This window comes from Garra rufa, chromosome 1 (genome assembly GCF_049309525.1).
Source record: "Garra rufa chromosome 1, GarRuf1.0, whole genome shotgun sequence".
In the NCBI taxonomy this organism is placed as follows: Eukaryota; Metazoa; Chordata; class Actinopteri; order Cypriniformes; family Cyprinidae; genus Garra; species Garra rufa.
The window spans coordinates 37,702,583-37,719,718 of record NC_133361.1 but is presented as its reverse complement, the minus strand read 5'-3'; the positions used below and the strand labels follow the sequence as shown (position 1 = coordinate 37,719,718).

Sequence of the window (17,136 nt, the reverse complement as noted above, 5' to 3'; positions counted from 1 at the left end):
TCCAAAAAATGCATTTACACAGTAAAATTGCAAATACATAAATAATGTAATAAGATTAATGTTATACAAAAATATTGGAAAAATGCAATACCTTTAAATATAAAATCGAACCACCAATAGGTGGCAGTAGTCACTGTCTTAATGAGCGAGTCACGGATTCAACCATAGATGGATTCAACCAGTTCGTTCACTGACTCGATTCATTTAAAAAAAATGCTAAATCATTCAGTACTGAAACACCGCTGTGTTGCTCGGAGATTCACGGAGAGGTTCTGCTGTTGCTTAGAACTATTTTCATTTGCAAAATGGTTAATGATGTGTCTAAAATGTAAGTCAGTTAATATTAACTACTAGTTTATTGAACTACTGTTGTATAAAATCATCAATGTCACTCACGTTTGCAATCGTAATGGTGCTTTCCTACCGCAGTATGTTTGTTCATGCTTGTTTCTTTGTGTATGCTGTTGAGCCTATTAGTGTTGATTTTCTGTGAGTCAGATAGCCTGCACGAGCCTGATACCATCCGTTTTAAGTTATCTTAAGTAATAAAATCAGAATTATGCTCACCAAAGTTTCGTTGCTGCGCTAGTTATTGTTTGTACTTGATGTTTTAATCAGGTTACTTGTCCGGTCGGGCAAGTAAAATCCCCTTTCACAAAATCCACTTGTCCCAGACAAGCATTAATGTCGAGCCCTGAGTAGTAACCGAGTTTGATCGCTCACTCAAGTCACATGACATGACATGCACTTGGAAAATACTAACTTTAGAATATAATATTTAGAACAAAATTTAGAACAAAAGCTCATCATTACTAATACAATTTAATCAAATGTGATAAAATAAAGATGTGTTTAAATTGGTTAAATTAGTTAGAGACAAGTGACGTCAACCCCAACAATGGGCAGCAGGGGGCGTGAGAGTACCGCGGTACGCCACGAGAGTTTCGCAATACGTATCGTGGTTGGTGTCTCGCGATATTTCAGTTCGGTTTGTAATATCGTTACACCCCTAATGTCAACAGTGCATCAGTTGACATTCAACAACATTGTTTCAACAGACAAGCAACATACATTCAATTAACTGCCTGTAGATTATAAAGTGCATGTTAGTTTCTAATTTATAGATTTTACAAAAAGTGCATGTTGACTGTCAGTATGTCTTTTGCAACATGTTATTAACGTCTCAGGTTACGAATGTAACCCTGGTTCCCTGAGGGAACGAGACACTGCGTCATCAACGCTTTGGGGAAAGCCATTGGCTGGCCACACTCTGAACATGTCTACAACCAATGAAATGACGGGAGTGACGTCACAGGCGTGGTGACGTAAGCGACCAGGAAGTATAAAGTACGTGCGTTTGATGCCGGCGTCAGCTCTTAGGGAATGAAGCGAGCGCCGTAGGGATGCGGGAATTATGGTCCATGACGCAGTGTCTCGTTCCCTCAGGGAACCAGGGTTACATTCGTAACCTGAGACGTTCCCTTCCGGGAACTCGAACTGCATCATCAACGCTTTGGGGAACGAGATACCCACGCCCCCATGATTCCAAATCCCTGCGCAGTGTCTGTTTGCTGCTAAGCCAAGGGAAAAGAACGCGTTGTGTCTCTGGTGCATCACTCCAGAGAAGAAGTTCCCTCTGTCTGGTGGCACTAAGGCGCCAGAACAAGAAGGAAACAGTGTCTGGAATACTTACCTGCCAAGACACTGTGATAACTCCGCCTGGGAAATCTTGCCAGGACGCGAGTGGTATTACACCTCTGTCTGGGAACCATGCGTGCCAGAACAAGAGGGAGAATGATCCTTGGTCTAGTATGCTACTAGAACCAGAGGGAGGTAATCCTCGGCCCTCAGGCACACGAGGAGAGCATTGATAGTAATCCTCGGCCCTCAGGCCCACGAGGAAAACATTGGTCCTCTACCAGAGTTATATTTAGTCCGGATCCTCAAACGGAGCGAGAGGGAGAAACCCTCCTCGGCCCTCAAGCCCACGAGGAGAGCGATAGACCTCTTCTTGTTCGTCAGCCAGAACAAGAGGTACTCCTCGGCCCTCAGGCGCACGAGAAGTCTTAGTCCTTTGTCTGGGAAAAGCCAGAACAAGAGGGACCGAATAAGCCATTGTCTAGTATTCCTACGGACAAGAGGACAATATGATCCTCGGCCCTCAGGCACACGAGGAAAAGGTAGTCCTTTGTCTGGTTCTCTGCCAGAACAAGAGGGACCCAAGTAGTGTCTGGTGTACCTGCCAGAACACTGGAATGTCTCCGCCTGGGAATTTTGCCAGGACGCGAGTGGTATTACACCTCTGTCTGGGAACCATACGTGCCAGAACAAGAGGGAGAATATTCCTTGGTCTGGTCATACCAGAACCAGAGGGAGAATAACCTTGGTCTAGTCTTACTAGAACCAGTGGGGAGGACATTCCTCGGCCCTCAGGCACCCGAGGAGAACATAGTATTCCTTGGTCTGGTTGTGCCAGAACCAGAGGGAAAAAATAATCCTTGGTCTAGTATCTACTAGAACCAGAGGGAAAGTAAACCTCGGCCTTCAGGCACACGAGGTACATCTCCTGTCTTGAGAGCTGCCAGACCAGGAGGGATGAGACTCTGGGCCTAGCCATGTTGCTAGGACATGAGGACAACGGAGCCAGGAGTGGCTCTGAGATCAAGTTCGTAGAACCTAACGAACGTGAGAGGTGAGGACCAACCCGCCGCCTGCAGATGTCCTGGATCGGGACACCTGCTTTCAGAGCTTTAGAGGCTGACAGACCTCGAGTAGAATGAGCCTTGACTGCCATTGGGGATGGGAGACCAGAGGACTCATAAGCAGTAGAGATAGCATCTACAATCCATCTACTAATAGTAGGTTTTGAAGCTGGGCAACCTTTTTTTGGAGGGCCGTAGCAAACCAACAATTGCTCTGATTTACGCCACAGGGCAGCTCTGTGGACGTACATGTCGAGTGCTCTTACAGGACACATGTAATTATACTTCCGATGGCCGTGCTCCACGAATGGAGGAGGGTAAAACGCCTGTAGCGTTATAGGCTGTGGTGTTGAAGTTGGGACCTTCGGTACATATCCAGCTCTTGGGTAAAGAAACGCTTTGGCCAGCCCAGGGGCAAAGTCGATATAAGAGGGGGCCACCGAAAGGGCCTGAAGGTCCCCGACTCTCTTGAGAGATGTTAAAGCAAGAAGCAATGCTGTCTTGATAGTAAGCATGTGATCTGAGATCTCCTCTATGGGTTCAAAAGGAGGCTTATATAACGCTTCTAACACCACAGCTAAGTCCCATGTGGGGACTCGCGGTCTGACTCGAGGCCTCAACCTGAGTACAACGCGCAGGAAACGTGAAACCAATGGGTCTCTACCCACTGAGAGGCCACCAAGAGGGGCATGGTAGGCCGATATCGCCGCCACGTATACCTTCAAGGTGGAGTGGGTTAGCCCTGCGGAAAGACGAGTCTGCAAGAACTCCAGCACTGTACCAACTGAGCAGTTAACTGGGTCTAAACAGCGTTCATGACACAAACAGGTTCCACTTAAGGCTATAAAGTTTCCTCATAGAGGGAGCTCTGGATTGGAGGATGGTCTCAACAACCTCAATTGAGAGACCAGCCTCTATGAGATGTGCCCCCTCAGGGGCCACACCCATAGTTTCCACATCTCTGGGTGGGGGTGGCATATTGCGCCCCCGGCCTGGGATAGGAGGTCCCTCCTGACGGGAATCTCCCAGGGAGAGCCGTCTAGGAGGGCGATTATGTCCGAGAACCATACTCAGGCCGGCCAGTATGGGCCTACAAGCAGCAGCCGTACTCCAAACCGGCGTACCCTTTCCAGAACTCCCGGGAGCAGAGCGATCGGGGGAAATGCGTACAGACGAAGCCTCGGCCACGTCTGCACCATGGCGTCCAGCCCCAGTGGAGCTGGAGGCACCAGAGAGTACCAGAGGGGACATTGCGATGTCTCTCGAGTCGCAAAGAGGTCCACTTGAGCCTGGCCAAACACTCTCCAAATCTGCTTCACTACTTGAGGGTGAAGCATCCATTCCCTGGGCCTCGGCCCCTGCCTCAACAGGACGTCTGCTCCCACATTGAGACGTCCGGGTATATGGACTGCTCTCAAAGATTGAAGCTTTCCTTGAGCCCACAGGAGGATCTGGAACGCCAGCTTGTACAAGGGGCGTGATCGCAGACCACCCTGGTGGTTGATATAATAGACTACCGCGATGTTGTCTGTCTGGACCAACACGTGACAGTTTCTTAGGTCTGGAAGGAAATACTTCAGGGCCCGAAACACAGAAAAACAGTTGATAACAGTAGAAGGTCTATAAGCTATCAACAGAACACATACAAGCATGCATTAATTGTAGGGATGCACCGATCCGAATCGGCCGATCACTTGCGCGTTTTGTCAGTAAAGCCGGTTCTGTAATCAGCGGTAAATGCCATCAGGTGCGTGATTTCACGTTGAGCCGTATATACTACACACAGCCGTTGTTCACTGACGAGCTGCACACATTCACACTGATAATGAACATTGATTTGCGCAGCAAATGATCGGCCGATTCGGATCGGTGCATCCCTAATTAATTGTATGCTAAAAATACGTATGTATTTGTATGTTTAGATGCTGTAAATACGTCAGTATTGTACATTTTAGTGTCTGGAAAAACGTAAGTAAATGTACATTTTGTAGAACCACATTTTACGTAAAAAAAAATAAGAATTATCATGAGATCACGTTGGTTTTATATATAAATATTTGTTAATTGATGTCAAACTTGCCACACATAATCAGACTGTTCAGATCTGATACACTAGCAAACAGTGGGTTTGTGTAAATATATTGTTAATAAATCAACTTTCTCCAATATCCTGCCTGTAGTGTTTGTTCTATTGTATTTTCATTGTCTGGTATTGACTTTCATTTTAAACTGCAAATATATTGCATACAATTAATGCATGCTTGTATGTGTTCTGTTGATAGCTTATAGACTTTCTACTGTTATCAACAGTTTTTCACTTTAATTGGATAGTCCTAAAATATATCTCCAAATGCTTAGTTGAGAATGCCTACTAATAGTCTGCTGAATGTAAACTTTAGATTAGTTGACACACAAGAGATGCACAACTAATGTTTAGTTAACTATCAACAGATAACAAACTAGTGATTTTGATAAAAATGAGATGGTTAAGTAATTATTCATTTGATGTATTTGAGGCTCTTAAGTAAGGATGATATAATATGCTGTTGATCATATGTTGACATGACTGTAGACTATCAACTGACAGATTAATTTTAATAAGTTGGTAGACAATTTAGAAGATGGTAACACAATCTACAGAAAGTTAGCTGACTATTAGTTAATAACATGTTGCAAAAGACATACTGACAGTCAACATGCACTTTTTGTAAAATCTATAAATTAGAAACTAACATGCACTTTATAATCTACAGGCAGTTAGTTGAATGTATGTTGCTTGTCTGTTGAAACAATGTTGTTGAATGTCAACTGATGCATTGTTGACATGCTACTAAATGAATACTGATAACTAGTAGAGTGTCAACAGATGGACCATCGAAATAAAGTGTTACCAACACGAGTGATATTTTGTATTTTGGGGATGTTTGCAATTAAATTGCTATCGTGATTTGATGCATGAATAGTTTTTGCTCAGCCCTGCATGTAGTCTTTTGTGTAAATGTGAGCTTCGTGCACACTAATACACAGCTGTGTCTTCAGTCTTTAGGCTTTTCACCTCTAAATACAGCATGTTTTTACTGATGTCTTTGGTGATGGAGAACTGGCCCTGTAGAGACTGAGCATAATATACACTTGAGCCAGTGTCTATACATCCAATCCACTCCAGCCCTTTACCTGGTTTCTGATGGATCCAGTGCATCCAGTTGCTGCTCATTGAGAATCTAGACACAGTGCAGGACAGAGTCACTGAATCTCCAGGCTTTTTCCCCACAGAATCTGAGGAGGTCAAAGACTGACCACTAACAGCTGAAAAACATGGAATAAATAATGTTAGATGATTTAGAACAGTGTGATGTTCTCAGCAATTCAGAAAAAGTAAGAGTTTCTCACATGAAATGATCAACAGCAGAACTCTATGTAGTAACACTTCCATCTTCACCTTGAAACTGTGAACTAAAGAGTAAATATTTAGCTGTAACATTGACCCTCCCTACTACATCATAACATTTGCATATGTTCTGCAAAACAAGGTAACTCTGGCAACACTGGAACTGAGAAATTGTTATTTTATTGAATTCTGATTTATATATTACAAAATTCACATTTTATTTTATTTTAGGGCAGTACAGATGTTTGCTGACATGTTATTGTAAAGTATGTTTACAAAAATGCATTTCAAATTGCATTAACTCTTACTTTAACTGTTATAGCCATTGGTGTAGATGAAGTAAATGTTAGATTTTTTTTTTTTATGATTGGTGTTTTTGGCAGCTGTTAGTATGTCTGTTTACAGTGGTTTTGGAGGACTGGTGTTTGGATGTGGCATTTTAAGGCTTAGGTAAAGGTCATTGTGGAGGTTGGAGTAGGACAGGGAGGATAGGAAGGTTTAAAGTCACTTTGAAGTGTGCCTTCAGTCATCAAAGCAAAGACATTTGTATATCTGCAATTTCAATATATCACTCAATATTTTGTTGTTAAAAAGGAATGCACACATACACATATGTTTAAAGGGATAGTTAATTCAAAATAAAAATGAAAATTCTTCTGTACAATAACAAGTATATTTATTATTTATTTAGATTAGAATCATGTTTGCTCTTCCAGAAACAATTTCAGGAATGGGAGGATAAAATAATTCAAATTTGAAAGCAGAAGACAAAAAATAATTTTAATTTAAATTAATTTAATTTTAAAATAAATTTTAATTGCAATCATGATTAAATTCATGGTGATATAATGTACATGTGGACTTTAGATGCAAACTACAAGGTTATAGAGTTCATAACTGACATTTCCTAACTGTGGTTCTCAGTTCTTGTAGAGCTGCTTCATCAGATGGAGTAACTGTGTCCTGGTGCTCGAGCACAGTAATAAACAGCAGTGTCCTCTTCTCTCAGACTCTTGGCTTCAAGATATTGTGTACTTTGAGACATGTCCTCACTCATAGTGAAGTGATTTTTCAGGGAGTCTGCGTAAATAAGATAATTAGAGCTAGAACTTTCACCAGAGTTAACTCTCCCAATCCACTAGACCTTTCCCTGGTTTCTGTCGTACCCAGTGCATGTAGGCGCTTGTCATTGTAAAACCAGATATTTTACAGGAGATCTTCACTGTTTCTCCAGGTCTCTTTATCTCAGCACGTGACTGATCTAAACGAATTTCATCACCGCTGATACCTGTGAAAAAAAAAAAAAATTACATCACTGTAGTGTCCATATCAATGTATAGAATGCTCTTGTCAAGAAAAAGGGGAATGTCAAACTTACCTTGTTGAGTTAAAATCACAACAATAATGAACTGCCAAATGCTTTTTTAACCCCTTGGTAAAATACTTTTTTAAACAAAATTACAATTTTATGTTTGATGATTGTTGAGCTGAATTGAATTGTTAACATTTTATACAGATAAAGAGGAGACTGAATTTGCATATGGGCAAACTTCTTAAGTAACATGTGGGTGGAAATGTGAGGAGGTGTTCCTGAAATGGCACTGCTGAAATATTACACATGCACTCGTAAAAATAAAGGTGCTTTAAAAGTTTCTTCACAGCAATGCCATAGAAATTTTTTGGTTCCACAAAGAACCAATTAGTAAAAGGTTTTTTAAAGAACCATCTCCTTTTTTTATAATAATCTGAAGAACCTTCATTCACTTACAAAGAACCTTTTGTGAAACAGAAAGGTTCATTATGGAACCATTTAGACAAAAATGGTTTTATGGCATCGTGAAGCACCTTTATTTTTAAGAGTGTGAACTCCAGTTTGACCATATTTAAAGTGATTTGAAGTATCTTATTATTATTTTTTTTTCCTGTGGTATGTTGGTCTCTATAATTTACAATCAGACAAACAAGTCAGGTTTTCAATGTATGTTAGGAACTCTCTGTAAGGCTGATGCCATTTGGCTGAACTGGAGGAGGGCCACAGCTTGAGAGCACAAAGAAATCTTACAGGAACCAACGTCGGAACTCTGTCTCATGAACCTAACTTCCTCACTTCAAGAGCACACCCCACTGAGAGAGATAGAAAGATCACACCTGATTCTCCATATCCACTTCCCCTACCCTCTCTCCCCCTCCTTTCCTTCTGAACCAAGGACAATACAGAAAGCACCAAGAATCATTTAATTCAAACAGTGTTTACAAGAATGTAACAATTCATGTTTGGTGTCATCTGAAGGGTCTCAGTGTGTCTGGTAAAGGGGTCTCATTCTCTTAACAATAGGACAAGCAACCTTAAACACTACTCTCAAGTCTTTCACACAAACTACCCCTGTATGTAAATGAGATTACCATTCCCACAGAAAATCAAAGATAAATTCTCACCTCATGCTCACGACATGTGTTAAAGTGAAACAATAGAACCACACCATTTGGTAGGTTATCTGGATATTTAAGGGAAGGTGATAAAGAGTTCGGGTAATCTGTAGACAGATCTCTCGCACGATTGCTGTGTGTAGTTCTCACTATCAGGTAATACTTCTGAATCCTCTCATTTTGTATTATTGAATGCTTGTATAATAGATTAATGTTTTTATATTGTTTTGAATTGAACCTTGAATTGATATTCCGATTACCTGATTAATAAATTGTTATGTTTGAATTTATCTTGATTGCTCTGAAATTATTAACTCTAGTAGGTTATGTTGTATCCTTATTACCGCATTTCTGCATCAGGTTAGTAACAGACTAAATCCAGTTGTGATGGAGCATAGGGCACACCAACTGTATATTTAGAGATCTGGCTAACACTTGGTATTAGTTCAAGTGTACTTAGACTGTAAGGGCTAAAAGGGAATTTCCGTTTAGGTCAACTGAAAGTTGTTCGACCAACCTAAATAGGGTGAGCCTAACCTCTGTTTATTGTAATATCACTTTAGTTAAGTGTACATGAGAAATCATGGCATGACCAAACCAAAACTACTATTAGAGAAGCAATGTTGGTCGGCTTATATCTATAGTAGTGGTCGTGACCTCTGGCTAGAGATAATATTGCTTTATTCAAGTGTGTACAGATCTATGGGGACCAATCAAAGATATTTTTAGAATGAGCAAGCATAGGAGCAGCCATCTAAAGTATGGGTCAATTACCTCTGTCTAATAACCAAGACTGGTGAGTATGTGATCGTGGAATACACAAACGGCCGTTGTGATATTCCTGAGCGACATGAGAATCCGAATGAACCAGTAAAGTAATTAGAGAGTTAAATCAAGAATCTTTAAACACCCACACAAACTTACTAAATTCTTAAATACCATTAAAACCTTTTCATTTTTGGAGTCAGATGAATTAGAGGTAATGCATATAGGAAAATGTATCTATTTTAACATTTGTTGTACTGCACAAAAGGAAAGACAGAAACACGTGAGAATCCTTCTGCCGCGTCATTGGCTACCGTCGTTGGACCAGCGGGCGGACCTTACAGTGGTGACCCCGACGTGATCTCCCTACTTAAGCGAGTGACGTCTTTCCAGCGCGAATTTTCAGTTTCGATTTGAGGACATGAGGTTTGATCTTCTTCTTCCCTGTCTACATCTGCTGTGGTAAGTTCGTTCCTTTTTGCCTATTAGAAGTGTTGAGGGAAAGTTCCTTTACATCTCACATATAGACACATTTTTAGAACGGGTCGACATACCCATTGTTAGACCGGAGACCGTAGAAATCCGGTGGGAGGAGATTTATTGGGGAAACAGGAGATTATGGAAATTCAAGCGCTACAAATAAAAAACACCCTCCTTCGTTTAAGCAACAAGGATTAAACCTAAATTGGAAAAATAATGAAATCATATCCTGGTTTTTGGCCGAAGGCAAAAAATTGACATCCAAATCAAAATATAAAAAAAACCCGACTGCCATCGTCTACCTACTTCGCAAAAACGATCTCGAAACAATAGCTGAAAACGAACGTACGATAGCAAGTATCAAAGAAATTGAAAAAGCACGTTCCGATGAATTACATAAGCTGAGAGCACAAGTTGAGGCATTTACATTCGAAAGACAAGGTTGGGCAAGACAGAGCGAGATAATGTCAAGAAAAATTGAAGGGCTTCAAAAGAAACTCCAATCCGGCAACAGTTATATATCAGCACTTGAAGACTGTTGCGATAATGCCAGCTTCCCAGTGGCTGCAGTTAAGCAAGCAGCACTGAATGAAACTTTTGATTCTGATGGAAATAGCGACAGCGATGATGATGATGCGGCCTCATTAGAAAGTCTAACACGGAGAGAAACTCGTAACCGAGCTCCCGTTCTGAACCACGAAGAAACAAATCAGCAAAATCAAATTAAAACAAGATCAAAACCCAGAAAAAAACTCTCCAAATCAGTCAGAGTTGCTGTACTCAAAACCATGACAAATGCAAACGATGAAATAACCACAATTAGCCGACCGCTAACTTGCGAAGAATGTTCAAAACATAAACAAATTGTAGGAATGATGCCTAGGAAAGGGCCATTTCAACCCTATTGGGAAACACTGATGTTACAAGCCACAGTGTACAAATTAGAGACGAGGGATGTATGGCAAATCGCACTTCTAACAATTCCTGAAGAGCTTAGATCAAAACTAACCCCCGAATTGAAATCTGGAAACATCGTAAAGCGAAATAATAATGAAACAGACGAGATCATATATGAACGACTTAAACAGGCGTTGCTAGATATGAGGGGACCTACACAAGCAGATTGAGCCTTTTGACACATATGCTGAGCGTTTATGGGTGACCTATAAAGAACATGCAGGCTTAGAGACTGCGAGCCGTGATCACGAACCATTATTACAGCTTTTAAAAAATCATGCTGGCATCCCAGTACAGAAAGCTTTATTAAATGGAGTCGATCCGTCTGAAAACACATTTAGAGCGATGGTGGAATGGGGATCAAAAATAGAACATCGATGGAAATCCAAGCCCCGTGCTGTAGCATCCACACAGTGGCTGACAGAAGGGAAAAGCTTGAATACATTTAATCAAAGACCTCAAAACAAACTCCAGTGCAACTATTGCAAAAAAGATAACCATCTCATAAAAGACTGCAAAAAAAGAATCTTAAGAGAACAACAACAGCACGATCAACTATCTGGTAGTGATTCAAAATTGCTAAGACAATTTGAAAATTTTATGGCTGAATGCAAAAGAAGAAATAATCAAAACGGCGAAACCAGTAACATGTACGGAATGACAGAAAATCATAATTCACAATAGGGATGCGTGGCCTCCATTGCAGTCGGAAGTATAGTCAAAAGCGGAAATCGAATCAAAATAAGAGCTAATTTAGGAGGCCGGTTAGCTAACGTACTTATTGATTCTGGTGCATCTTGCTCCTGTACAGATATCCAACTACCTCTAACAAACAACACGATTCAGATCAAGGGCATCGGCGACACTTTAATGATTGCAACTCAAACCCAACCAATTCGGCTTGATCTAGGCGTCGTAGTACTGGAAGAACCCCTCTGGTATCTACCAGATAATAGTGAAGGGACTGTGTTGGGAATGGACATCATGCAGAAACATGGTTTTGTGATTCATTGTTTTGAAAAACAGATTGAGCTAAAAACAAACAAAACCGTAAAGAAATGTCTACCAAAAAACAGAACCAACGTCATGTCCATATCCACCACAGATCCCATTCAACAAATAATGAACAAACATAACAGCATTTGGGCTACCCATGAACATGACTGTGGCCTCATTGACTACGTGGTATGTCTTGAGGGGGAGCCCCCTCCCCCACAAAAACAATACCGCATCAAACCAGAGGCAGAGTCAGCAGTTCATGAAATCGTAAAACAACTTGAAACCAGGGGAATAGTTCGGCGATGTAGTTCAACAACCAACTCTCCGTGCTTGCCAGTACCAAAATCAAATGGTAAATGGCGCCTTTGTATTGACTATCAACGTCTTAACAAAGTTTTGCCCAAGGCTACTCCTATCGTGGCAAACCCATCAACATTACTCTCGCAAATTTCAACTAATGCGTCATGGTTTACAGTACTAGACATAAAAAATGGATTCTGGTCCATCAAAGTCAGGCGTGAAGATCAGTGGAAATTGGCATTCACTGTGAATCAAATACAGTATACCTGGGAACGAATGCCTCAAGGCCTGCATAATAGTCCCGCGATTTTCCACAGAGCATTAGAAGATGCGCTTAATCCACTGGCAGGAACAGGAAATGTAATTCACTATGTCGACGACATACTCGTAACAAATGATTCGACGATCATCTGCAACTTGTTGATGAGGTGCTGTTAACGCTCGGTAAAGCTGGCTTCAAACTAAACAAAGAGAAAGCTCAGATTGCACAAAAAGAAGTCCAGTACCTGGGCTACACAATTACACCCAGCCACCGAGCCTTAACAGAGGACAGACGAAAATGCATTGCCGAACTACCCCGACCACACACATTAAATGCATTGCAGAAGGTTTTGGGAACAGCAAACTACCTAAGAGATTTCATTCCAGATTTTGCTAATATCGCTGCGCCACTATACTCCCTATTAAAGGGAAAATCAAAACCCTCCGACGTTCTCGAATGGTCAGATGAACATGAAAAAGCCTTTACAGACTTAAAAGAACATTTATGCTCCGCTCCTGCTCTGGGCCTGCCCAACCCTTCACGGTCTTTTCATTTGCAAGTTGATGCAAATAAAAATACATTAAGCGGGGTTCTAGCTCAAGATCATGGGGGAAAATTGCGACCGATAGCATATTACAGTAGAAAAAAGTCTCCAGTGGAACAAGGATTCGACCCATGTACACAACATGTGCTGGCAGTTCATTGGATGTTGACAGCAACAGAACCTGTTGTAGGTTTTCAATCTGTTGTTGTGCATACAATGCACACGCCAGTACAAATGTTGTTACAAGGCCGTATAAAAGGTGTATCAACACAGAGATTAGCAAGATGGCTAGCAGACATACAGGCTCGTGACATCACAACTGTCAACAGTCGAATTTTACCACATCTATTGGGAGATGTGGAGGGTCACACACACACCTGTCAGACAAAACCAGAAACACAGAGTCTTGTCCATGACCAAAAACTCCCAGACCAGACTCAAGTCTATATTGACGGCTCCAGATATTGGCATGAGGGTCAATTCTATACAGGTTGTGCAGTGTGGACCCCCAACTCTCCCAATTCAAATGCTAAACAACTGCTAATCAAGTTGCCAGGAAATAGCTCCGCACAAGAAGCTGAACTTATCGCGTTGCTAGAGGCAATCAAGACACATCATGAACCGTTGTGTGTGTATACTGATAGCCGCTATGCTTTTGGCGTCGTGCATGATTTCATGGCACAATGGCAATTGCGAAAATTCCTCACCTCTGCTGGAACACCAATCAAACACTTCAACATCATAACATCAATCTGGCATTCAATCAGAACGCGTGATACCCCAGTATCGGTTATTAAAGTGCGCGCACACATTAGCCGAAATCCAAATGAACATGAACAAAACAACAATATCGCAGATCAACTAGCAAAACTAGCAGCTGTAAAGGGAGACGAATGGCAGCCTGACAGACTGAATTGTCCTGTGGTGAGTGCGATACAGACAACTCCCATTGATTTAAAACAATATTAGCAAGAATTGTGGACTACAGCTGGGGAGCTTGTGCCGCATTTACAGCAGGATCATTTAGTCAAGGTCACTGAGGGCTTAATTTTGAGAGATGGAAAATACATAGTTCCTGATGCCCTCCAAAAACCTGTGATAAAGTTATACCATGACTATGCGCATGTATCAGCATCCAAAACACAACAGCTGATACAAAACTGTTTCTGGTGGCCAGAAATGACATTCTTGTGGAAGCAGTGAATCATTGCTGTAATGTAGTATTCAAAATTTAGTAATGTATTAATTTTTACATTTTAGAAGAATTTTTTTTTTTGGATTCTCAAAGCAGAATGTGGAATGATGTGTGTGTGTGTGTGTGTGTGTGTGTGTGTGTGTGTGTGTGTGTGTGTGTGTGTGTGTGTGGAAAAAAGTCTGATTAATTAATTTATTTGTAATACTTCACACTAACTGTTAAAAAAACAGGGGTGTTTACAATCTATTAGATGTATCAGTCAAAACAAACAACATGCTCTGTCTCTCTGTCAGTGTCATCTGTTTCTGTAACTATATAAATATTTTGAAACTATAGTCAGTTAGAAATAGATTCTCCTGAGATAGGACATGGCCAAATGAAAAAAATAAAACTGTAAGGCAGGATAGTCTAGATTCAGCATTTGTCTAAGGGGACTCGGGTTTAAACCTCTACCCTTCATACTGTATTGTCAAATAGCAAAATTGCAGCTAAGCTTAATAATATTCACCTTGTATTTCTGTTGTATGAAACATTCATGTTGCTCTGAAAGTAAATGATGACCAGCAGAGCTTCACTAAAGGCATCAAAAAATTAGTCCATATGACTTGCAGTCTCCTGCAAAAATTTGATAGTGTTATGTAAGCAACAATCTAATTAGTTTAACAGTAGGAAATTTACAAAATATATTCATGGAACATGATCTTTACTTAATATCCTAATGATTTTTGGCACAAAAGAAAAATTTATAATTTTGACCCACACAATGTATTTGTGGCCACTGCTACAAATATACCCATGCTACTTAAGACTGGTTTAGTGCCCCAGGGTCACATATTAATAATACACTTAATGGAAAGTTAGGAACATGACATAAAAGATGCCTCCATAAAAGAGAAAAAAAAATCATGTGTATGTGGGAAATTTTATCCCTTAAATATTGTGGGGGTACTCAGGAGAATGTTAAATTCCCCAGGCTGTACGCCACTGTAAAAAGTTTGAGAACCACTGATCTAATGAATGAATAGTTTTTGTTCAGCCCAGCAGTCTTTTGTGTAACAGTGACTCTCGTGCACAGTAATAAACAGCTGTGTCTTCAGTCTTCAGGCTTTTCACCTCTAAATACATGTTTTTGCTGTTGTCTGTGGTGATGGAGAACTGGCCCTGTATAGACTGAGCATAATATACAGTTGAGCCAGATATAGATCCAATCCACTCCAGCCCTTTCCCTGGTTTCTGACGGATCCAGCCCATCCAGTAGCTGCTCACTGAGAATCCAGACACAGTGCAGGATAGAGTCACTGATTCTCCAGGATTTTTCACCACGGAATCTGAGGAGGTCAAAGACTGACCACTAACAGCTTAAAAACAGGAAAAACAAACATTATGGCATAGAAGAATGAAATAGCAATAATAATCTAGAGAAGTGTAATCATTCTCACTTGAAATAATCATCAGCAGAACTCCAAACCATATCATTTCCATTATCACCCTAAAACTGTCCATTGAAGACCGTAACAAGACACTGCAGCTTGACAGTGACCAAGGATCCAGTTTATAACACAGTCCATTGAGAGTCAAAGTGACACTGGTCCTCCCTACAAATCATTTGCATATATAAAGGCTTGCAGGTACATTGTCACAATACGTTGCCTCAGGAACATGCTGGAGTCGCAGAGTACATGTAAACAGTACTTTAATCGAGAAACACAAGGGATTATCCACAGCAACGGTTTGAGAAGACACACGTAACGAGTAGACGTGTCGCGGGGCAAACAAGAACTAAATACACAAGATAATTGGAATACAGGTGCTAGGAATAATCAATTAACTTAACAAGAAAAGGAACATGACCAAATAACAGTGGCAGTGGCAATGCAAGACAAAACAGGCCCATAGTCCTGACATACATATTATATATTTGAAGTAGGAGGAACCTAAAATTTTAAAAATAGAAAAATTCTGTACTGTACTATTGTTGTTTTTTTCTCAAAGTTGTCTTTTTTTTGTAATTGAATGGAAAAACAGCAACAGTGTCTCAAAGATGAAAGTTAGAAATCTATCTGTACTGTATATTGCTAATTGTTTGTGTTGGATGTTTGCATGGTTGTTGTTTCTGAGTGTTAAATGTGTAAGTATGATATCAGCTATTCGATCAATTGACATCAGGTGTCTGGTGGACGGGTGGCAGTTTGAGGGTCTGTCTAAAGGTCTGTGAAGAGGATGGAGTGAGACGTGTTGCTTTTTAATATTGTTTCAGAGCGTGAGACAAATTTACATATGAGTGTCTTCATTAGGGAAAGGAGACCTCATTTTTACTCACTTTTTATTTTTAATTCAATTACAACAAGATCAAATTTGTAAGAGTTACTCACATTTGGGCATAAGGTTAGATCACACAGGAATAGAAAGTTGGATGAAGAAAAAAAATATATATATATATATATATATCTAGAGCTTTCCCTGGTTTCTGTCATACCCAGTGCATCTAGTAGCTTGTCATTGTAAAACCGGATGTTTTACAGGAGATCTTCACTGTTTCTCCAGGTCTCTTTATCTCAGCAGGTGACTGATCTAATCAGATTTCATCACCACTGATACCTGTGGAATAAAAGACAAAAAAAAAAAAAAAAAAAACATCAATGAAGAGCTTTTATCAATTAAAATGCTGTTAAAATACACAAATGACAAAATGACCTTGTTGAGACAGAATCACCATAAAGATGAAATGCCAAATGCTCCATGACTCCACTGTAAACACGTTTTCTAGACGCAAAGGCTGCACGTCAGATATTATTTGACTGGACAGTCAACAGTTCAGCTGAATTTGTGTTATATAGAGTTCATTTAGCACATTTGCATAGGCTGCTTTCTCTGTCCTTGTATAATATGATCTTTTAGAGTAATGTGGCTGATCATGTGACGAGGAGTTACTCAGATGGTTCTGCTAAAGGTAAAGACTTGACAATGAAGAGGATGTCTGTAATTGCTCATTGTGGACTCAAATTTAGCCCTAATTTCTATTTTTCCTGGTAATTAAATTGATCTAATTACACTGGTGTTGGGTTATTTATCAGAATTTACACGTCAATTAAGTAATCATCTGATAATTGTGTAAAA

General features: G+C 40.4%; 1 gene segment (V, D, J or C); it reads right to left on the bottom strand.

Annotated features, from left to right (window-relative positions):
* Positions 1-5,718: 5,718 nt before the first annotated feature.
* Positions 5,719-6,135, bottom strand: LOC141334574 (immunoglobulin heavy variable 3-53-like). The segment is given in 2 exon segments: positions 5,719-6,008; positions 6,093-6,135. Coding segments are annotated over 2 exon segments (333 nt in total).
* Between the last annotated feature and the right edge of the window lie 11,001 nt (positions 6,136-17,136).